Source organism: Manacus candei, unplaced genomic scaffold (assembly GCF_025592945.1).
Source record: "Manacus candei isolate 608988 ecotype Guabito, Panama unplaced genomic scaffold, ASM2559294v1 h1tg000086l, whole genome shotgun sequence".
Lineage (NCBI taxonomy): Eukaryota > Metazoa > Chordata > Aves > Passeriformes > Pipridae > Manacus > Manacus candei.
The window spans coordinates 1,264,618-1,288,472 of record NW_026138134.1 but is presented as its reverse complement, the minus strand read 5'-3'; the positions used below and the strand labels follow the sequence as shown (position 1 = coordinate 1,288,472).

General features: G+C 47.2%; 1 protein-coding gene across 4 annotated transcripts in view; it reads right to left on the bottom strand.

Annotated features, from left to right (window-relative positions):
* The window catches only part of ARHGAP32 (Rho GTPase activating protein 32), a 187,528-nt gene that overhangs the window by 147,721 nt on the left and 15,952 nt on the right, over positions 1 to 23,855 (bottom strand). For all 4 annotated transcript variants that reach the window (XR_007908469.1, XR_007908470.1, XM_051812391.1 and 1 more), the window contains one exon: positions 9,808 to 9,916. Coding sequence is in view for 2 of the 4 variants with exons in the window: in XM_051812391.1 (XP_051668351.1) it covers positions 9,808 to 9,916 (109 nt within the window). In the remaining 2 variants the exon portion in view is untranslated. The remainder of the gene's footprint in view (positions 1 to 9,807; positions 9,917 to 23,855) is intronic.

The following is a 23,855-nucleotide window of genomic DNA, read 5'->3' as shown; positions in this document are numbered from 1 at the left end:
TGTCCCCTGGGAGGGTGGGGAGGCCCTGGCACAGGTTGCCCAGAGAAGCTGTGGCTGCCCCTGGATCCCTGGAAGTGTCCAAGGCCAGGCTGGACGGGGCTTGGAGCAACCTGGGCTGGTGGGAGGTGTCCCTGTACATGGCAGGGGTGGCACTGGATGGGTTTAAGGTCCTTTCAACCCAAACCATCCTGGGATTCCATGATGACCTGTTCTCCAGATCCCCAGGAACATGAACTCTGTAGGTACTGAGGGTGAGAACCTCCATTCTCCAAGGATGTTTTCTTACATTTATAAAATTAGTAGCTAAAAATTAGGGATCATTTTTTTCCCTAAAGGTCAATATTTATGGAAAAACACAGAGACTGGGATATAAACACAAAAACACATGCACAGGGGAAAAACCCCTCAAATTAAGAAGCCTCTCCTACACAGGGATGCACCAGGAACAGCCCGGACTGTCTGTCCATACCAGCCCCAGGCAGCCAGGGAGGCACAAACCAACACAGGGCAAATGTTGTGCCACACAGCAAGAGGCAACAGTTACAACCTTCATTTCTGCATCCACACCAAAGAGCAGCTTTGGGTGTTTTCAGGTAGAGAATATTTGTTTGCAGTACAAGTCACAGAGCAAATCAAGAACATACAGACACTAAAACTTCTTTTACACCCTCTGAAGCAGAGGCTCTTCAGGAGCACTGTTGGCCTGAGGGCACAGTTTGGTGATAGCCTGGCTTGCAGAGGTAAAGCCAATGTTTTAAACTCCCACCCCATTCCTTCAGCCCCAGGGTACTGTCCCCTGCATCCTCTCATTGCAGCTGCAGCTGTGGGTACAGCACAAGTCCCTGAAACAATCCAGACTCACAAAAAAGAGGGAAGCTGAGCTTCCTTTGGGACAGTTTAGAGTAGCCCTAAATGAGATTAGTTCAGTGATTCCCTTCCCAACTCCTCATCCCAGAAACTCCCCCGCCTGTCCTGAGGTCTCTGAGCGTGGGCAGTGGGGGGGAAGGACCAGGCACACCCTGGCAGCAGATTTGTGCCCCAGGGAAGCCTGGAGTGCCCCGAGCACAGAGGAGCCCACACCCAGCCCCCGGGGGGGACAGGGGGGGTGAAGGTGCTGATGTTACAGCAAACTGGGATTTTCAGCTCTAACTGAGCACAGCAAGTCTGGTGTCTCCTCAGAAGGTCCCCCAACCCCACACCAGCAGGTTGCAGACAGAATCCTATGGATCCTGAGCTGGCTGAGGCCAATTACCCACATGGGCACACACCTTCCAGGGAGAGAAACCAGTTACAGCCCCACTCCACGGGAAAAGCCCCCAGCATCCCACAAATCTGCATGGACCAACCCTAAAGCAAAGATGAAGTGCTGAGAATATCAGTGCAAGAACACTGGGATTTGCTGTTGGAATTGGTGAGGGTGGGGAGGCCCTGGCACAGGTTGCCCAGAGAAGCTGTGGCTGCCCCAGAGCATCGTGGGCTGGTGGAAGGTGTCCCTGCCCGTGGCAGGGGTGGGACTGGATGAGCTTTAAGGTCCCTTCCAACTCAAACTATTTTGGGATTCTGTGATTCATCTGTGCCCTGGCAACCAGGGGATTTGATCAAACGCTGGAGACCATCACGCAGACCCACCTGGCACAGCAGTGACCAATTCTGGGGCAGCAAAGCAGAACTGTAAGGAATGATTTAAATAAAAAAGTCAGGCTAAAGATTACCAATGTCTTCAGGGAATAATTCATCACCTTATAATTAAGAAGGCTGAATCATGGCAAAAAAATTAATGCCTACAACCTTCAGCAAGACAAAGTCTGACATGTTTTGTTTGTCTCTTGGGATTAACTTGGGGGTGAGGAATGGAAGGGGATAGATGAGCAAACTATTGATGAGCAAACTATTGATAACCTTTCAAAACCTGCTCCATCTTTTTCCTGCATTAGGGTAACTAAGAAGCCATGAACACTGATTTTAAAACAAACAACCCAAATAAAAACAACCACTTATAAACCACATTCCTTTCCTGGATGTTCCACCTTACTTTTAAGGAGCTGGGACCAGAGAAAAGTGATTGACAAAGAAATTACAAGTTTTATTTCCCAAATAAGTACATTTGGAACAAATGTAACACTTCTTGTATTATGATAACAAAACACACATAGAAAGAGATCAGCTTTGGAATGGGGTGGGAGGAGAGAGGAGGAGGGTCGTGACAGTGGAATCCTGATCCAGGGTTCAGGAGAGTCAATAACCTGGAGGGTGCATTAAAATTGGTGATGATGGGGAGGAACAAACCTTACTGCTCCAGCCTTAGCAAATTCTAAATCATCCCCTCTTTCCTAAATGTTGCATGTAAACAGATTTTCAAACAAATATTTAGCAAATATAATGTTTGCCTCCTGTCTCAACACTGCAAGAGTTCACCCACTTCGAGGCCAGTAAATGTACCCAGAAACTACTGCTGCCATAGCCCTGCCTATGGAAATGAAATGATTGCTATGAATTAACACTTCCTGCCAAAAATACGGTATCCATTCTGCTTTAATTGAACTTATTTAATTGGCAGACCCAAATGGAAGCCAACGTGCCAATTAAGTGATTGTCCCAGTTTCCAAAGATTCTCGGGGACAAGCTCTGTGCTGGGAGCGAGGCTGGGGAATAAAAAGGGCTCTCTAACCAAGAGGGAGAGACAGAGCCACACACAGCAACACAAACCTTTGCCAAAAGCTTAACAAGGGGAAAAAATACTGGACTCATGCAGCAAGAGCAAGGAAAACAAGTTCTGTGGCTTGCAAAGGAAATATAGGTTACTGGTGCAGTGCCAGACACAACTGCTCTGACCAAAATATTATTGCAGCCCCATGCCTGGTGCCCTGCACTGTCCCATAACGTTTGTGTCACTTCAACACACCACCTGCAATCCCATTTCTGTTCCATCCTTATCTCTGGTGCCTTCCTGCCACGCAGCCAAAGCTGAAAAAAACCCACATTAAAATGCTGCCAAGTGCTGGTCAGAGAAAACACACTGCAGGTTCTGCAACATTAACACAACCCTGACCCACCAATCCAGGCAAGTGAAAACCCTGAGAACCTTCATCAGCACAAAACCCACCTCCAAACTGCCAGGGAACATTTTCCACAGCATTTAACAAAGGCAGTGACCCCCAGCACTCAGAGCCAGAGGCCAAATGCTGGAGTATTTAAGGGGAATATCTAAAGGCAGTATCCAACCCTGACAGAGCTCCAGGAGCGTTTGGACAACGCTCTCCAGGGCAGGGTGGCATTGCTGGGGTGTCTGGGCAGGGTCAGGAGTTGGACTTTGATGATCTCTGTGGGTCTCTTCTAACTCAGGATATTCCACGATTCTGAAGTCCATTCCTACTGAATTGTCCAAGTCCTTCAAAAACCAGAATTCCAGCTTTCTATCTCCTAAAACTTTCCCTCGTACTTGAGAGCTTAAAACTTGGGACTCTTAAAAAGAACTTGCCAGGTGGGCATTCAGAGCTCAAAAGCATCTTTTTCCCAAAGGAGTCTGGGGTGTAGAACCCACCCAAATTTAGGATCAGTCTGACAAAACTATCACAGTGGCTTAAGAGCTCCCAAGCACAAAGGCAGCTGTAAAATTCCAGCTGTGGTTCCTACATGTACAAAGCACGAAGAGTTGTAAAGCCATGGGAATAAAAAAATCAAAATATCAATTTTAACATATTTAAGGGTATTAGAACTACATCTCTCACCTGCTGAAATCAGAAATTAGATCATTTCATTAAACCACTACAGCTGACAGGGCCAAGCAAGTGGGTTCACCACGCTCCCTTTTTGTTCAGATTCCGCCACAGCTCCTGGAAGCATTCATATCAGTCTGCATCAGAAACATGCCTGTTGTTCTGTGAACTAAAACCCAACCAATCAACCAACAGTAATTATAACATAAACCCCACATACTCTACTTTTTGCATCAGGACCTGGGGCAGCATTGGCTGAGTGCTGCACAAAGAATGAGAAACAAGCCCTGCACTAGGGACACAAAATCTTCCTTTAAACTCTTACAAGGCACTAATCTCTGCACACTTTCATAAATTGCATTTAAAAATAGTTTTCTTCTCACTCACGTCCCAGATTTAACAGAGTGATTTATTGAGGTCTCATTAAAAGCCTTTATTACCTCCACCAGATGTGGTACCTTACCCTACCAAATGCTGAAAATACTGCAGAGCTCAGAACCCCCCTGACCTGATATAAGAACTCAGATTATTCCAGGGACTTCAGAGGACAGGCTTTAACCCTTCTGCCTGCCTAAAATATTTACAGGCTTCTATTTTTCCTATGAAAATTCCACCAGCATAAGCCCCAAAGGATGTTGTGTACAAACTGCCTCCTTGAACGCTTAGGCATTTGTCAAATTCAAGGATTCAGGAGGATTTTCCGTCTGTAATTTGGAGGTTCACCTTTCCTAGGCAACCTGGTTATAAACTGGTAACACCTGAGGATACTACAGCCTTCATCTGATAACCCTGTTATGGACAATGGAACTTCCAGACCCCATAAAATACCATCCAGGGGGGCACCAGGGTGGGAAATAACCCTGCCGTGGTTTCAGGGACTCAGATTTTGAAAGTTTCCAAAGCTGAAAGAAGTGACAGACACTTCAGGAAAAGGGACTTTTTCAGAAGCACACAGAGAATCACTGAATCCCAGAGTGGTTTGGGTTGAAAGGACCTTAAAGCCCACTCAGTTCCACCCCCTGCCATGGGCAGGGACACCTCCCACTAGCCCAGGTTGCTCCAAGCCCCGTCCAACCTGGCCTTGGACACTCCCAGGGATCCAGGGGCAGCCACAGCTTCTCTGGGCAACCTGGGCCAGGGCCTGCCCACCCTCATAGGGAACAATTCCTTCCCAATATCCCATCTATCCCTGCCCTCTGGCAGTGGGAAGCCATTCCCTGTGTCCTGTCCCTCCATCCCTTGTCCCAAGTCCCTCTCCAGCTCTCCTGGAGCCCCTTTAGGCCCTGCAAGGGGCTCTCAGGTCTCCCTGGAGCCTTCTCTTCTCCAGGTGAACTCCCCCAGCTCTCCCAGCCTGGCTCCAGAGCAGAGGGGCTCCAGCCCTGGGAGCATCTCCGGGGCCTCCTCCAGACTCACTCCAGCAGCTCCAGGTCCTTCTTATGCTGGGACCCCCGAGCTGGACAGACCACTGCAGGTGGGGCCTCAGAAGAGCAGATACACATATATATATAGATATAGATATATACAGGAAAAAACCTCTATTTCTGTCTTGGAGTGAGTATTTTCTCCTCATCTGCAGTGCCAGGTTAACCCAGCTGCAGGGGCACCTTTCTGTGACAGCACAATTTCAATGGGGGGCATAAATCAAGATTTTTGTACTTGTCTCACTGTTTCAATCCACTTCCCCATAAAATGTAGACAAGTGGAAGACAAAGGCAGTGGGGACAGAGGTGTGTCCCCGAGCACAGCAGCTGCTGGGGCAGCGCTGTTGGCTCACTGCTTTTGAACACCCCAACTTACTGACCTCATGAAGAGGTGATGGGAGTAACTCAGGAGGTCACATGCTAAAGGGAATACTGAGTACAAATACCAATTGCTGCTAATTAATGCAGGCTGAGGACAGCTGTTTGTAGGCTCCTGAGAGAAATATCACAGAAAGGCACTTTCACCACCTCATTTCTTGTAAGGTGGAAACAGAGCTCTCGGCAGGGCCTGACAAGGAAAAGAGATCCCTTTCCTTTAAAATAACATTACTGTCTCAGAGAAATGTTAGAAAATCCATATCCTGCAGTTTGACTCGGCTCACACATGGTTTTTAAGCCCCAGAACCCACAAGTGTTCTACAGAGAAAGTCCCTATCACCAACTGCACGTTCTGAAGTGGAGCAGAGCAGGAAAACCTGGGCTGTGGGAAGGTCACCCAGCAGGACACGGCAGCACACAGGGAATTGGGGGCTGAGACAGCCACAAAAAACGTGTCTAATATGTGTCTAAACTCTAAAAATACAGCCATGCGTTGAGGGGGAATACAAACCACAGCAGTCCCTGAGGAGCAGCCGCCTCATCCCCCAGTCCTGGGAGCTCTGTCCAGCCAGAGCTGCTGCTCCTCCAGCCTGGACCTCAACTCCTACAGCGCTGGATCCACCACTCTAGGGAGTTAAGAACCACCAGAAATACCAAAGAAGGGATGTCCCATCCCTGGAAGTGTCCAAGGCCAGGTTGGACGGGGCTTGGAGCAACCTGGGACAGTGGAAGGTGTCCCTGCCCATGGCAGGGGTGGCACCGGATGGGCTTTAAGGTCCCTTCTGACCCAAACCATTTTGGGATTCAGTGATTCTCCCTAAATAAACCAGCTCTCCAACACAAAATCCCTTGTCTTCCTGCTAAACCACAAACACCAAACAAGCAGTTTAAGAAGCGGGTGAAAATACAAATAATGAGCATAAAGAACATGATAAAAGTAGCATCCAACAAAGGACCAAAGCTCAGGTGCCCAGAATGAACTGGCAATGACAGAAATAATAAAAATAGTTTCTGTCACTTTTATTTACAGTACAGGGGTCATTCAACCTCCATGCATTTAGAAAGACCTTCAATTTATTTCTTGTTAAGAAAAAGCTCTCAAAACAAAGCACTCACATCAATTAATAATAAGCACTTTGAAAAATATTGTGGATAAGAGGGGAAGGAAGAGTAGGGATGACTTGGGTATGTTCATGTAACTGTGAGTAAAAAATGGCCTTTTCCCAAAGTACAAAAGCAGGTACAAAGGCAAAGGTCAGGAGACAGGGGAAGAAGAATCACCTGTGCCAGGACCTGCCAAGCTCTCCCAGTGTCACTTGTCCCAGTGCTTGCTCACCTAGCAGAGGTGACATTCATGTGAGGTGCCAAAGCCCACCAGGGCTCCAGCTCTGCCAGGGGAAGCAATGGAGGGGAGAAAACAACTTCTCCAACCCTCCATTCCCCAGGGGCTGGAACTTCAGGCACCACCAAAACCTGAAATCTGCAACTTCAACAACCACTAACCAAGAATTCCACGTATTGTGGTACTGTAAGATGGTCACAACCCATGGAAGGAGCATCCTCTGGGACAAGGCTAAACTAGAAGCTGCTAAAAATACGAAGTGAAGGAATGGAGGGAGGGGGAAAATCTCAGGCTTAAAATGATCAGGAAAGAGGCAGAATATTGAAGATGTGCTGGTTAAACAGAGAACAGTGGCAGTGTTGAATAAGGTCCTGCAAATATTTACAGCTAAATATTACCTCTGGCTGGACACAGGGCAGAGGTTGAAAGTGCAAATGTGATTCACTCAGCACAGTAAACATGAGCAAGTGAGGATTTTCTCCATATCTACACTGCATTCACAGGACCCTGAGGTCAAAACAACCCTGTGAGCACAAATCCAAGGCATTATAAATACAGGTTCAGTAGCTTCACATTGTCTTTCATCACACCAAACCACTGTGCTGCAAGAGGGGAGTTTTCCTGTTTATCACCCTCGAAATCTCTTTTCCATAGTGGACTGTTCAGTTTTACTATTACTGTCACTGAGCTGTGTGAGAGAATATGTTCTAAATTGTGAATTAATAGGACAATTGGTGAATTAGGACTATTAGTGAATAGTGAATGAAGTGTGGGAGGAACACTGTGCAGGGTGACGTGTAAAACCAACACTGAACAGTGTCCATGAGCACAACAACCTCCAACGGGGGAAGGTTCCCTTCACTGTAAATCAACAATGAGACACAAAACAACAGCAGATGAGATGTGCCAGGTAACTTGTGTCACAGGTGGGGACACTGAATTACAGCCTGTCGGCTCTGAGACACCCTGGGGGTTGCAGACAGCACAGAGATGGCACAGGGTGACTCCCAGCACACTCCTGGCGCTGGGGGGTCGGAGCAGCTGCTGCCTGAGCTGCACTGATCAGCACAGACAGGGCTCCCACACTGCAGGCACAGAGCACTGCTGGCCAAGGTGGGGGAAGGAAACACATCCACACAGGAGGGGAACAAAATAGGAAGTGAAAACTGCAGAAATTCAAAACTGACAGGTTGGGAGAGCTGGGGGGGTTCACCTGGAGGAGAGAAGGATCCAGGGAGACCTGAGAGCTCCTGCCAGGGCCTAAAGGGGCTCCAGGAGAGCTGGAGAGGGACTTGGGACAAGGGATGGAGGGACAGGACAAGGGGTAATGGCTTCCCACTGCCAGAGGGCAGGGAGAGATGGGATATTGGGAAGGAATTCCTGGCTTGGGAGGGTGGTGAGGCCCTGGCACAGGTTGCCCACAGAAGCTGTGGCTGCCCCATCCCTGGAAGTGTCCAAGGCCAGGCTGGAGCCACCTGGGCTAGTGGAAGGTGTCCCTGCCCTTGGCAGGGGGTGGAATGAGATGATCTTCAAGGTCCCTCTCAATAGAAACCAGTCTGGAATTCAATGAACATTAACAGTGGATAACCAAGGAGTCAAGCAGAGCCACAAGCACAGAGACACCAGAGACAAAACCACTGGTGAAGTCTATGCTTTGGGTTGCTCTTTATGGCTTGAAAATAAATTTTGGAGCAAAATATTACCATTGTATTATATATGGTTTGATGACGTTTTTAAAAGAGTAAACCACAGGACTTATCTTTGTGCCCCTGTTCAAAGAATCCCTGGTTCTCGGGGAGTTCATTATCCCTCCCTTTTCTGAATGTTGCACAAAGAACAGCTCATCCAAAACCCACTCCACACAACCCAGCCAGGTATTGTCAGTGCTTTAAACTCCTAATAACCCACTGGGATGAACCCCAGACATCAGGTGGATCTGACTGTCCTGCAGCACAGACACATCCAGCCCCTCTCTCCTGCTGTTGGATTCCAGGAGCAGGGAGCAGATGGCTTTTCTAGGCTGAAGCCAGGATCTAACACAGGGGAAAATTGTCACTGGGGGCTCTTCCCAGTAAGTGATCTTAGCCAAGACTGACCCTGAGAGGCACCACTGCTGTCCTGGAATAGTCACACCTTCCCCCATACAAGGTCTGTCCCAGATGCCAATTCCCTCTCCAGCTTAGTTTGCCAATGAGGCAATTTGGAAATTCTGAAAATAACAAGCAAGACACAACTTCCAGACACTCCTGTGCTGACAGAAGGCAGGTCAAGCTTCTGTGAGGTGAAAGAACCTCCCAAAACACCTGATCTGATTGCCCTGTTTGGCTGCCAGTGAAGTTTGGCTGCCAACCTTCCCAACTCAGTGAATGCTGGAGGGAGTTGGGGAGGTGGAACTGCAGCTGCTTTACTCACTCATTTAAGAAGAAAACATATATATTAAGGTAATCCAGCTGTCTGGGCCCAGTGCCTGTAAGCAGAACAGCACCTTTGTGTCTGCTCTGCTGCAGCTCTGCTCCCTCTGATGGCAGGTTTGCTCTCAGGCTGAGCTTTTATTCCCGTGGACTGAGCCAGCATTCTGCTAAAATCATATTCTCTCACAATGCTGCATGCTTCAAAGAGCATGTTTTTACAAGAAACTGCCTTCATGCTCAGAAGTCTTGCTGAAAAAGAGGTTAATGCAGACTGAAAATCGTTGTGACATTTTGGACCTTTTAATTGGCTCCCAGCCCTGCTCTGGGTCTCGTATTAACAGGGCAGAGGAGCTGAGTGTGCTGCTTCCCTCTCCCTGACACACTGCCAGAGGAAGGGAAGCATTTGGGGCTTGTTCAAAGTACTGTGCAATCCATTTAAAAGGCTGAAACTCGGGGAATGTAAATGGGTAAGTGGGATAGAAGAGTAGAGTGCTCAGAAGTGGCAATAATGAGTATAAAGCACAGCCCAGGTGTTTTACCATCGCGCTGAGCGTCTCTTCCCAGTCCGGCCTCTCCCGGGGGTGGATGCTCCTCTGCAGCTCTGGCACAAAGTCATCTTCTTCTGGATGGACAGAGGACTTCATCATTCTGCAAAGGAGGACAGAAGGTTGGACACTCAGTGGCAATTCCTCAGGAATCTCACATCCAGCCTGTTGAGCTGCTCAGTTACATGACAATATAAAATGCTTTTGTACACCCAGAAATCTCAGTGTCTTCTGAGATCCTCTGACTTCCTCATCACACAAGCAGGACAAGAGTGTAAATCTGGTGGAGAGAAATCTGCACTTCCCAGCCAATCAATGGATAATTTTGTTTAATCACTGCACAATTTGCAAGTCTCACAACACAGAAAATGCAGAGGATTTTCAGTCCAACTCGGGGAAATGGCTCCTATTGCCCAGCAAACACCAGGAGCCTTGGAAGAACAAATACACACATCTGATTCCCTCCTTGTCACTGAAGGCTCTGCCTGAAATGGGGCAGCAGCTTCCAAATCTTAACCTAAATTCACACCCCATGGCCTGAGCCATAACCCCTCACAGTCCTTCCCCATCTATCTGAAGGGTGAGCACCTCCCATCAGCCTCATGTGAGCACGGGAAACTTCTTCAGGTAAGGGGCCAATTTTCAAATACCCCGTGAAGGATATTTCAAGCCTGCTCAGAGATCAGAGGCTCAAAAATCAAAATTGAGAAAGAATTCATGAAAGCTCCTCAGCCCCTCTACATGACAGCACACACACTGTCTCTTTGCCTGCCTCTCTCTCCCTATATACAGATATTGCACTTTCTGCTTATAAAAATGTGCCTTTGCAGAGATTATGGCTCAGACCTGAGGCACCAAAGCCCTGCTCAAAGCCTGGTGTTGCCCATCCTGGTTTCATTAAACCTGATATTCAGGCAGACTTTTATTGCATTAATAGATCCCCACTTATTTACTTCGGATATAACCATGCTGATAACCAGCTGTGCAAACCCATGGGCAGAAGAGCAGGGCTGGGTTCTAACTGCTGATTTACAGAGTACTTGACTGCTGAAAGCCAGTTCATAAAACTCCTTTGCTTCAGATCCAAGACTTGAAGTTCTGAAACCCCAACGTGCAGCTTGACACCGGGCCAAAGCAGTTAACTCTCCTTTGTGCTCTACAGGAGGGTTAAGGATGGAGTAATTAACACTCCCAGTAACGGCAGGGCTGGGTTACAGAATTATATCCCACTGAATTTTACAGCTTTGTGATCACATTCCTGCTCCAATAAAAAACAGCCCAGGGAAGATGGGCCTCCAAGCCCAAACTCACAGCCCTGAGGGTGATGCTGCTCCCGGGGTTTGTGTGGCCTCCCCACCACAACCATCCCCTGCCCCTCCAGAGGCACAAAAAACTCCCCCATGGTGAGAGCAGGGCAGAGCTGAACAAAATCTGCATAGAAACACCATGATCTGGAACACAGGGGTGCAGTGACAGCTCAGACTGGAGATCTGCACCTTTGCAACGTGCCTTCAAATAATCTGGGGGTTGAAAACCTGAACATTTGTTGCTCAGAGTGGTGGCCCCTCCATTTCTCCTTCTTTGTGTATCAAGGAGGAGATCTGGCCTGGTTCTTACGCCCTCAGTAGTTTACCACTTATTTTAACTCAAAGTAGAAGGTGAAACCTGCTGGTTGCAGAGAAAACCAGGTTGTGCCACTCCAAAACAAGAGATAAACAAACAAACAAACAACATTAATTTATAATAATTTTAAATTTTATTTTAAAAATCCTTATTTTTTTAAATTAACCTCATGATTTTGAAAAGGCTCAGTAAGGCTTCCCTGAGGATTTCCAGATGTTTGGATTTGGCCATATTGCAGCTGTATTAAAGATTCTAAACAAGTTATCCCACAGCAATTCCACTGGGATGGAAGGTAAGGGAGGGTGATGTGATCAGGGCCCCCCTTCCACAGCACAGTTCAAACAATCAGCTTATCAGATGCTGTCTCAGTTTAAAGACTGGCAAATAATGAGATTGCATTTACATCTTTATCAGCACTTTCTAGAATACAAATGGATTCACTCCACAGTCTCTCAGGCTTCTGGCAATTCCCCCTGGATTTCTCCTCAGGAATGTGCTGTTGGCTGTGCTGGTGAGTGCAGAGGATAATATGTCCTATTTTCCAATAATCTTGGGAATCAGGCCCTCATTCCCGGCTGTCCCCTCATCCTGCAGAACATGGATGTCACAGCACCCAGTCCTTTTTACCAATTACAATCAGTTTACTCACATTATTTCTTTAACCTGTTTATGTCTTTAAAACTCCATGATAAACTCTTCCCAAACCCTTCCCACTGAGATCCTGGAATAGTCCCATTATTCTTCCTATGGAAGGTGTTCTGGACTTTTACTGGAAACAAACTGCACCTTTAAAACAGTCAATTCTTTGAGCATTTGCCAAAATATTCAACTACTGCTGGACATTCAATACTTCATCACATCACAGAAATATTGGAAATGATCCTGCAGATTCTCTCCCTGCTGCAGTTCTAAGCACTTGACACCCATCTGTGCCCCCTGATTAATGTTTAATGGTAACTATTTCATGCCAGGCCATCTGAGACAGAGCCCAAGCACGGCTGCAGATGCTGCAGGTAATATCAGTCCTTTATGGATTAAGTCTGGTGGCTTTTCCCTCCCCAGCAGTGACCTGAAGGAAGGAAAATAACCTGTGTGCACTTGCAGCAATGAAACAGGGGCAGGAAAAGGGCCAGAAAGGGAGAAGAGGAGGAGAAAAAGCAGCTTCTCAACACACTCTGCTTTTCACACTGTTTCCCCTGGGCATGTAAAGCTCAGAACAAGAGCTGGGGAAGTTTTCCTACCACTGGGAAAATCTTGCCCTCATCCCAGGCCAAGCTTGGAATATTGTACAGAGGCATAACCATATTCACACATCTTTATGCATTACATATGTTTGGCATTATTTTAATTTTCAAAGCAAATAAACAGAACAACATCCACGTGTCTGATTCACCACACATGTCAAGTGTAACAAGACTAATTCTCTTGTTTCTGCCATGGATTCTCTTCCATGGAAGGGGAAAACATGAAGGAGCACTTCCACAAAACACTGACACAAGGACCTTGTCAGCACTAAAGGCCAACCAGGCTGAAGAAGCTGCTCTGTAACAGCCACCTCTGGGTATTCCAGGGAAGTTGGAGATGAGTGAGAAGTCAGGATGAAATGTAACCCTGGCCATCAGAACACAAACACCAGTTCAGTTAAAATGCCACTTCTTTCAGCACTCAGCAGCTCTGCCCTTCCCATGAAATGTGAGATTAATAAAGGTTCTGGCTGCTTGGAGGCCATTAAGCAATGTCTCTGCAGATGAATGAACCTTCCTCATTGTAAATTGAGAACCAAATGTACCAGAACAAATGTTTGCAGCACATTTCACACCAGGCCCAGCCCCTCTCACACTCCCCTTTGAAGTTCTCTGGGAGGTCAAGTTGATTAATTTAGTCAGAACTCCCACATTTGTACGTGACACAACTGTATCAAGCAAACATCTGATGTCCCTTTCCACCATCTCAAATCCAATTTGCTGGTCCCATCATTTATTTCCATGTTTATTTATGAGGAATTGAAACCCTTGGGCGCCTTATGGAGCCCTGCCTGCACACCCTGAGTGTGTATCACAAGGCAGGAAACGCCTACCAGTGATCAGCACAGGAGCTTTAGATTAAACAAACTTTATCTTAAATAAATGAAAACTTTATATCACGTAAATGAATATTCACCTAGATGTCCATAAGCTCCACAGTTGTCCATAACTGTTGTACAGATGTTCACAGACACTACAATTACCGCTTGTTTATAATACTGTAAACATTAAATACTACTTCCAGTAGACAAGGACTTTCCCTGTGGTTTTGAAGGAGTCCCACATCCACAATCTGATGTATTTCCACACTTCTGTCTGAACAAGAGAGAAAGAATCACAAAAAGTGGGTTTGTGGAAAGAGCTCCTCAATTTTAACAGGGAGGAGGAAAGATGGAACTTTTTAAAACATTGTGGGATTCCTCCAGGAGCTTTTGTTCCCCTTAGTTGGGTTCCCTGGCCCACAGCAGCAGGAATAACACAATTGTCATGGATTTGGTGTCATGACACACCAATTAAAGATCCCCTCTGGGAGGGTGGTGACAAATCACTCCCTGAGGTGCCCCATGGTTTGAGAGCCTCCTATCACAGTTAATTGTGTACCTGACACATCTCCCTTCTGCACTGGCTCTGTACTCCCTAAATTAAATGCCAAATGTGATTTTAAGTCATGCTCCTCGTGGGACATCAGGGATTGCAGTTTCCTCACTGCTTCTGCCACCAATGGTGTTTCTTTCTGGCCCCAATTTAAGGGGTGAGAGCTGAGGAAAACTGATTTATTAGTTTATTTATTATTTCTATCACACTCTTGTTGTGCCTGGAGATTGCTCTGGCGATGTGAAAGCACAGCTCTGCCCCACAGAACCAACAACTCAGGAGGATTTAGAGCCCCACAGAAAGTGATGTGTTCCCAGATATATAAATTTTACCCAAAAAGCCACGATTTAATTAAGGCCTGTGCTGATACCACTCTAGACTGAAAACCAAACACTATCTGATAAAAACCAGTGTTTATGTTGCTCAAATAATTTGCACAAAAGGCCAAAACAACCCAGCCCAGCCTGACTGGAGAATCCCATCCTTCCCAATGTAATAAATATTCAACCCCTATCAATCACAGCTCAGAATTGCAATCCAACAGTGAAATAACAGAAAAATACCTGAAAAATCTGGTTTAGAGGGTTGAAAATGTACTGATCCAGCTGTAAAGCATCATACAACGTATGACAACAGAATTAAGATAACTCTTCATGTGTCACGAGCTGCCCCTTTTCATCCCAAGGAAATAAGAACTGAGATTTGACCCAAAGCTCAGGCAAGAAGTTGGAATCACACGAGAATCACTGATACATCTTCATTTCTGACCTCAAACTCACACCACAGACACACACACACAACCAGGGAATGCCAGGAGGGAGATGGGAAAAAACTACAATGCACATGCCCCCTACCCCCCAACCCAATTTTCCAAGTAAACTCTGTGTCCATGAAATTCAAACTAACACATTGGAAAGGGGGGAAATAATCACACAGTGTGGAAAGCTGAGAAAGCCCGAGAGCCCTTGGAAAAATGGAACAGGAGTCGGGAAGTGCAGGCTGGCAGTGCTGACCCGGGAGAGGATTTCATTTCCCATGTTTCCAATCAGCTTTGTCAACACCTTCGTGATTACATTATGGCCACGTGCATTATATAAAACAAGATTTCTGCAGTCAGTCTGAAGCTGTAAAAGGTCAGTTCTGAGCCCACCTCGTAAATAAACAAATGCTAAATGGATTGTGTTTAATCCTTGACCACAGAGTGAGAGCCTGGCACAACCAAAGGCTTTGCTGCCACTGACTGAACCAAGTTAAAAGCTGTAATTGCTGCTTTTGATGGAAGTTTGTCCTCAGGGAGCCAAAATTCAATTGTTTGGGAAGGCACTGCACAAGGAAAACAAAGGCAGTGACAGTATATTACAATAAGAGAATATTTAAAAAGCCCTGGACTGAAATGTCATTCCAACAGCGGCAAGCACAGCCCAGCTACATTTCTCAGCCCTGCTCTGGGTGTCCCTGCATTTCTGGCCCTGCTCTGGGTGTCCCTGCATTTCTCAGCCCTGCTCTGGGTGTCCCTGCATTTCTCAGCCCTGCTCTGGGTGTCCCGGGGCCACTGAACTCGTGTTGATCCCCCGGTTCTGGGAGTTCACACCAGCCTGGGGGCTGTGGGTCCCTGAGGGCTGAGAGCTGCTGGGCTGGGGGAGCAGAGGTTGAAAAATAAACCCAAGTTTCCCGTGCTGTGCAGCTCCCTGGTCCATATTCACCTCTCCGGGAACGTCAGGAATCACAGGCACATTTATCCATGTGCCCAGATACAGCAGGAAATCTTTGGGTTTGAAATCTCCCAGCCATGGGAACAGAGACCTGAACAGGATCAGCACTGCTACAAAGACAGATTAATTCCATTTTACTGGTTGTGACTGCTTTCAAAAATGAACCATGTAAGTTACAGCTACAAAGACAGTTCTAAAATACCTCAGAGTGTCAAAAGTTCTGGTTTTTCCAATTTTCAAATTCCAAATTCAGCCTGGTGCTCACCTGCCCCCAGGAGTGCTGAGCTGGATGTGATCAGTGCACTGGAGTCAAAGGGAATGTGGGATCCCCAAATCCAGTTACTGCCATTCTGCTGTAGAAGCCAATTCACATGGTCACCAAACCCACTTCACACATATTTTTAGTTCTGGGGTTTCTATTCCTACAAAATATTTTCTTAAAGAACAAAACAAATGCCTTCCCTCTTGATTTGTATCACCACCTGCTCAGTGAGACTCTGAGCTGGCTGAAATCTCTTTCTCTGAGGAAGAAAAAAACCTCTTTTTTGTTTTGCATTAACCTTTCTTCTTAAATGAAGAACATACGACATTTAAAAAACTTTAAAAAAAATGAAATATAGGAAATTTTAAAGAAAGATCTTTTTGCAATCAGCACCATCACTTGACTAATTTTTTAAATGCCAGAGTGGACATGGCAACCCTTCCACTGTGAATGTTCCTGTGCAGAGGGAGGCAGAGAAGGCCAACAGCACTGCAGAGATTGATTAATTAACATCTTGGTTCCCTGCCCTGGTCCAGCTCTCAGGACATGCTTTAATACAAGCTCCAATACAGTCAGACAATTATTTTGCCTGAGGGTTTTACTGAGTTTTCAGACTTCCAAATATATACCTTGTTTACTAATTTGCAACAATATTTAAACCACATTTTCTGAGTTGTCAAAGAAAAGTTGCACCAACAAAATCAGATTACCTGGAATTTAAAACCTGTGGGCAAATGGGCAAGTCTGGGCAGGACAGTTCCCATTTCTAGCAAGGAGGTGTTTTCAGGTCCCACAGGCCCCTTCTCTCCTTGGTCACTGTCTTTTCAGTCCCTAGTTGTGTTCCCAGGGTCCCAGACCCAGCACACAGCCCCTCAAACCCTCAGCTGCACCAGAGCCCCCACAGCCTGCAGCAACCCAAACTGAAAAGGATCCTTTAATTCGATATTAGGAAGGAATTCTTTCCTGTGAGGTTTACCCTGGCACAGGTTGCCCAGAGAAGCTGTGGCTGCCCCATCCCTGGAAGTGTCCAGGGCCAGGCTGGACAGGGCTTGGAGCACCCTGGGCTGGTGGGAGGTGTCCCTGCCCATGGAAAGGACATGAAACCAGATTACCTTGAAGGTCCCATCCAACCCATAGCACCCTGGGATTCTGTGATTCCAGGGCTGGAGGGCACTGCAAACGTTCTCACCCAGCAGGCCCTGGACACCCCTGACCAGTTCCAAGGACCTTCAGGGTATGGAATAACCCAACACTGAGGAGATACTTCTCACACCCAGCGAGGGGGAGGGAGGGAGGAGGGGAGAGGAGAACCCCAGTCTGTACCACAAACCCTTGGGGTCCCTTCCAACTCAGAATGCTCTGGAACTCCTCTAACTCTGTAAATTCTTATGCCAAAACAGGCACTGAGTTACAGACACTCCAATGGAAATTCAAATACACCAAAGTTAACCAGAATGTTACAAAACTCAGAAGTTTCACCTGTGTCTTGAGCTAAACCTTCAGAAATGTAGAACTATACCCTAAATCAGAAAAGTTGGCTCATCTCTATTTTAATATTGAGTAAAAGATTTTATCTTGCCTGCTTAGAAGTAATTTCCCGTTCCTTCTCCTCAAAACCCGGTTCTGTAGGTATATGGGAAGATCAACCCCCAAACACCTTTGGTAAACCTTCTCCACATCTGAGAGCAACTGAGGGTCAACAGACCCACCTTCTTTTGGTTCTGCTCTTCCATGGTTTTGGCAGCTTCATTTACTGCCCCCATCTCACTGGTTGTGTTTTATGTCTCAGCTCAGCAACATCCAGCTCTGAATCCATCAGTGAGTACAGAGAAATGCACTCCCTGCTCTGCAAGGGATTGGAACATGGAAAACCAAAGAGCTTTGTTGAACTGGGCTGTAAGAATTTGCATTCAGGCTTTGCATAACTGGCATTTCTTTAAGTACTTTATGAAAAGAATAAGTTCTTGGAATATTCAGCTTTTACAAGCTCTGAGACATGTTCTTAGTTATTAAAAAGCTTTATAAAAATAATCACAGAATTCTCATGCTTTTGCATGCATATTACTGAACAAACCTGCTCTATTATTTGGCAACACATAAAAGACATTGTTTTAGTAGGTGCTTGGCATTTTTTTTCAGAACACAGTGTCAGTCAATAAAAACAATTCCTCTAGAATAGGTTTCTCTCATCACTTTGCCCAGTATGAGAAAAAGAATTAAGAAATCACTGCACAATCAGAATCACTGAGCCCTAGCTTGGATTTCTTTTGTTTTGATTCAGGAACAAATATAAAAGTATTAAAAAAACTGCCCCCAGGGAAAAGGGCACTGAGCTCTTATTTACCAGTAAAAAACAGCTACAAGCAGCTCTGAGGTTTCAACACAGAACAGAGGAAGGAAAAGATGCTGCTCCTGCCTTGGTGAGGTGCCTGAACTTGGGCTCATCAGCAGGAACTTCTTGTGGGGCAGTGGCAGTGGGACCTCTCCTTCCCACTGGGAACGGTTGGAATGATCTCCACTCCACAACAGGGCTCAGCCTCACTCCCCTCCCTCACCCCAATGACACCAACAGGGACCATCTCACCAGCTCCCAGTCAGAACCTGCTCCCAGCAGTTCCTTTGCAATCTCCTCTTTTTGTTTGCCTTGTTAAAATTCAGCTTTTTTCTGCCCAGCCCTTCCCCTCACATCTCCCCCTTGCCCAGCAAACGCTGCTCTGATCTTTGCTGGAGTTTTCAAACATCACCATGACACAAAGCAGGACTGAACCCCATCTGCTCCCACTAATCCAAGGGCAGCACAGATCAAAGGAGCCCCGAAAATGGCAAAGAATGGCCTGACCCAGATCCAAGGACATCCATCTGATCTCGTGTTTGTTTGGAGTTCAGTGCCAATGCAAAGACTGGTAAATTCAGTCTTTCCTCACAGAAGCACATAGTGGAAAAATGATGCTTTCAGCACATGGAATGATCAAGTGCAATCAGCTAATCAGCTACAATTAGCCTTGCATGCTGCTGTGACAACTGTTCATAACATGAGACAACATTTAGAACTTGTCCAGTCAGCCAGAGAAAGCCTTTCTCCAACTAAAACATTTCAGTGGAGGCTGTCACCCACCTAGAGCATCACCTTCCATCCATCCCACTGGGAATGTGGTCATGGGGCACTCCGTGAATGAAACCAGGGGAAAAACCCATCCAAAGTAGACCAGCAAGTGAATTCACTCTTGGAAAAGAATGGAAATGAACTCTGGGACACCAGAACCTGATTAGCTGAACAAATAATAAAAGATAAGCATATGCAAACAAATAACTGGAGCTACTCTGACTTAAATAACAGTGATGAATGACTGGTGGCCCTTGCATCACATTTACAACAGCCTTCCTCCTACCTCCCACTATCACTCCATTTCAGTGTCAAAAGCAAATAGGAGGTTTCTCGGTCCTTTCTACATCTAGAAATCACCACTTACATATTTCACCATTATTATTCCTACTGGATACCTCCTGAGCAGCTCAGTGGAATTAAATGGAGGCTCCAACTGCAGTAACTCATCCCTGGGGATGGATTTCAGCAGGTGGGGACACAGGGGCAGGGGATGTGTAAAACCACACTGCCATTATCAGAGCACAGACATGTGTCACACACGAATGGGGTGTCCTGGCTCTCACAGCACTGGGACAAGCCTGCCCAGGCACTCCCATTCCTGAGGAGGGAAGGAGCAGATGGACATGGAGGGGCGCAGGAAGATGCAGAGGTGACAAGGAGAAGTGGTACCTGAGAGCTGAAGATAAAGTGTCACAGGGGTCACATCTCACCATGGCTCAGAACCACTTCCATTCAGTACAGCACCACCAACAGCCCAGCACTGGTGCTCTTTAACAACCAAAAACCATGTCACAGAATCACAGAATGGGTTGTGTTGGGAGGGACCCACAGGGATCATCAGGCCAACTCCTGGCCCTGCCCAGACACCCCAACAATCCCACCCTGTGCTCACAGCATTGGCCAAACACTCCTGCAGCTCTGGCACTTCACAGCACAGGGGGATGGCACCAAAGGAAAACAAAAGCACTTGGCACTTGGGGAGTTTTCCAGAAAACCTGACATAGAACAACCTCAATCCTCCAGTGAGTCCCTTTGCTGAGGCAGTTTCCCCAAATCATCCAAAGGTGGACAGCTCTCAGTTTAACTTGCAGCCTGAACTCTGCTGGGACTTGAGATCAGATCAAACCCCTCCCCACTGCCGGCCCTGGGTGGGCAGGGCTGGGGAACACTCACAACGTCCTCATGGGGATGGACCTGGCAGGAATTCAGCCCTCTGCAGTCAGGAGCCTCCTGGACCAGCTCAGACCCATGTTGAAGTCTGGCTGCTGGGGCAGGGGGGGCTTGAGGTTCCTCTACATTTACTTTGGCCTCTGAAATAATTTGCAGTTGTTAATTACCTTTTTCAGTGAATAATAAGAAACCCCAATATACAGGAAAGAGCTCCTCGCTCTCCCTGCCTCGAGCTCTCAAGGGTACAGCTGCAGCCACTGCTGCCCATTTTTACCTTCACCACCCCCATGGATTTTGGTACAAAGGCAGAGGAGCTGGCAGAGTCTGCTGTGAATGGAAACCCTGCTGCTTGCTTTCCTGCTGCCTCAGAGATGAATAGAGAAAGAACAATTAGCCAAGGCTTCAGTCTAATTTAGATTATTTTGCTTTTTTGGAGGAGAGATGGAGAGATGGTACATCATAAAAAAACCCTGTAACTCTAAAGGCTGCTCAGAGCAGCACAACACTGAGATGCCAGGCCTAACCTGGATTATATGGACTCCAGGTAATAAACAGTGACCCCAACTATGCTGAAAGTTGAGCTTGGGTAGGCCAGGAGACCATAAAGCATCAAGGCAAGGACTGTCTCCATCAAAGCAGACAAAAGCTGAGCAAAGAGAACATGTCCATCCATTTTCCAAGCCCCAAAGTAACAGACAGCTCAGTTTGTCCAGGATTTCAGAGGGGGCCTGACCCTCAGGAAGGAAAGAACTTCAGTTTCCCAATCTCTCACCACACACAAGGCACGGAAAAACCAAACACCTTTGCAGGGTCTGGAGGAAAAGAAATGAAGGCTTAGGGAGAACAATCCCTTCCTGTGCAGAGCAGAGGATCACACTGCTCTCCCCCAACCCTTGCCACAAAATGTTGTAGCCTGATGGATCAGAGACAAGGCCCAGCCCAGCCTACAACAGGTCATTGGGACACTCCTGGAGGGTAAGAGAATAAGAGTGTTGATCTCTGCTCTTTCCCAGCCTGTGGCTCTGAGCACAGAGGTTTTACACAACAGCTCCTTCTCTCCCACTGCCTTCTGAACTCCTGGCAAAGAGGGAAGGGGAGAGAAAGCAATGAGGTCCATACACAAAGACTGGCAGGACCAGTGCACAGAGAGATCCCAGGCTGCAGAGAGCAGTGTCATCAAAGAGCTTCCAGACAGCACCTCTGCCCAGCCAGGAGGCTCCTGGAACACCCTGCCAGGGCTCTGCTGTCCTGAAAGGGGCAGCTCCCACCCCTCCCCAGCCATCTGAGGGCCAGCAGAGGTGTTTGCCCACCTCTCCAGACACTGCCCTGCAGCAGCAGTAAATCCATCTGCAGAAGGACTGGCTTCCTGCTGGGCCAGAGCCCCAGGAGCTGCCCTGGGCCTGATCCCAGTGCCAGGCTGGGAACCCCTGGAGCAGCCCCAGCATCGCTCTGGTTCCACTGCAGGGGGATGTGGCTCCACAAAGAGGGGATGGGCAGCATCTGAACACGCTCCTCAGAGACCTTCTGTGGACTCTGGCCACCTCCTGCCCTGGGAACATCATGGGGGCTTTTGCAGGTCATGGAATCCCAGAATCCCAGACTGGTTTGGGTTGGCCACCCAATTCCAACCCCTGCCATGGGCAGCAATGCCACTCACAAGACCAGGGTGCTAAACTAGACCAAGATCCTGTGCTAACATCACTCTGTGTCTCTTCACACCGAGTGAAGAGAATGTGGACATTTATCTCTGCTTTGCCAGTGCTGGAGCTGCGGGCCTGGGCATGGAAGGGTGATGCAATGCTGCATCATGCACCATCACCCTAATCCCTTGGGAATGCCAGAGCTCAGGAAAAAAAGAACAGTTTTGGTGGTTGTTGTTATTTCTAATTAATTGGAGGGGAAGCATCTGAAACACAAACACTTTGGAAGAAAAAAAAAAGGTCAGGTTTTGTGTTTTAATTTTAAAAGCAAACTCTGAGCAAGAAAATGTAAGAATTACAGAATCAACCTGTGACTGAGAACAAGGTAATTTCAAAATTGGGGGAAAAAAATCACCCTTTTAAAATGAAGTGTATTAATTGCATTGCTTCATTTTGTGGGTTTAAGAAACTTCTAATTTTACATCAGGTGAGAAAATAAAGTCCCTGAAACATCAATTTTGAAGGCAGAAGGAAGCAGGGACAAAGAAAGGAAAAAAGTGAATTATGTATTTGTAGGCAAGTCAAGATTGAAAAGATACTCAAAGAACAAACAGAGGACCCCTCTAATGCATGAGAGAGGGTAAAAAACCTGGAAGGTGTGTAAGTGCCTCAGCAGATGCCAGCAGTGCAGGGCATGGGAAATCAAAAGCAAACACAGCTTCCTGTCCCTCAGTTCCAGGATAATGTGCCTGCCTCACCAGCTGCCTCTGCACAAGGAAAACGAACAATCTCAGAATGTGAACAGCACAGGAACAACAGCTCACTGAGCACAGGACAGGTCTGCCATCAGCACGTGGCTCACTCCTCCTGCTCCCAGGGACACCATGGCAGCAGCTCTGCAGGATCCTGGATCAGGGCAGGGGAGTGACATGGGACAGCAAAGCACAGAGGGACGTGACAACCCCAGCCAGGACTCCAGGAAGGAGGCACACAAATCACTGGGGAGCTGGGCAATGACTCAGCAGGAAAAAAAAAGGAAAGGAAAAATAAAGCAGCAGGTGGGAAAGTCTTTGGCATAAGAAAGGACAGGAACAATATAATAACAAGTAAAGTAAATAAAGAGAAACAAGAAGAGTTCCCAGGCTGGAATTTTGCCCAGTCCCATAAAATACGTGCACAAAGTTCTGCTGATCAGCCATTCCTGTTACCTGTCAGCTCACCTGAGCAGGCAGAGGAGCAGGAACCTGAGCTGGGTTTAACCTGAGCTGGGTTTAACCTGAGCTGGGTTTAACCTGAGCTGGGTTTGACCCGTGCTGCCCCACCAAGGACAATGACATGGTGCTGTTTGTGAGAGCAGAAAGGCAGGAAGCTAAAGCTGGGACAGAAGTCACACAGCAGAAGGAATGTCAGCCTGGGGAACCCAGGGAAAAGGAACAGGAGTGAGGCAAAGCAAGAGTCAGCCCTGGCCTGCCCAGCCAAGGACCATGGTGGGCCCAGGACGGTGACAGGAGATTCCTGCACCTCCTCTCTTGTTCTCCAGAGCACGAAACTCCAGCTCTTCTGCAGAACTTTCCAGGAGGGCCCTGCCATGCCTGGGGAGGCTCCCCAGCTCCTCCAGGAGTGGGAAAATGAACTGCCATGTGTTAAACAGAGAGAACTGTCCCAGCAGATGGATGGGGCCAGCCAAGCTGTGCAGATTCACTGCTCACTTTGAACACACTCTCATCACTCTCTCCTTTGCAAACCTTTATGCAAATGGCTTTTCAAGAGCAGTTAATCCTCCTCCCTCCTAAATTACCAGGGAAGCATCACTGTCCCTTTAGAAGCCAGAGGCACCCCAGGGCACTGAGGCAGCTGCCTGGCCTGACCCAGGTGAGGCTCAGTGACATTTAAGCAGATGTGGGGGAGAAA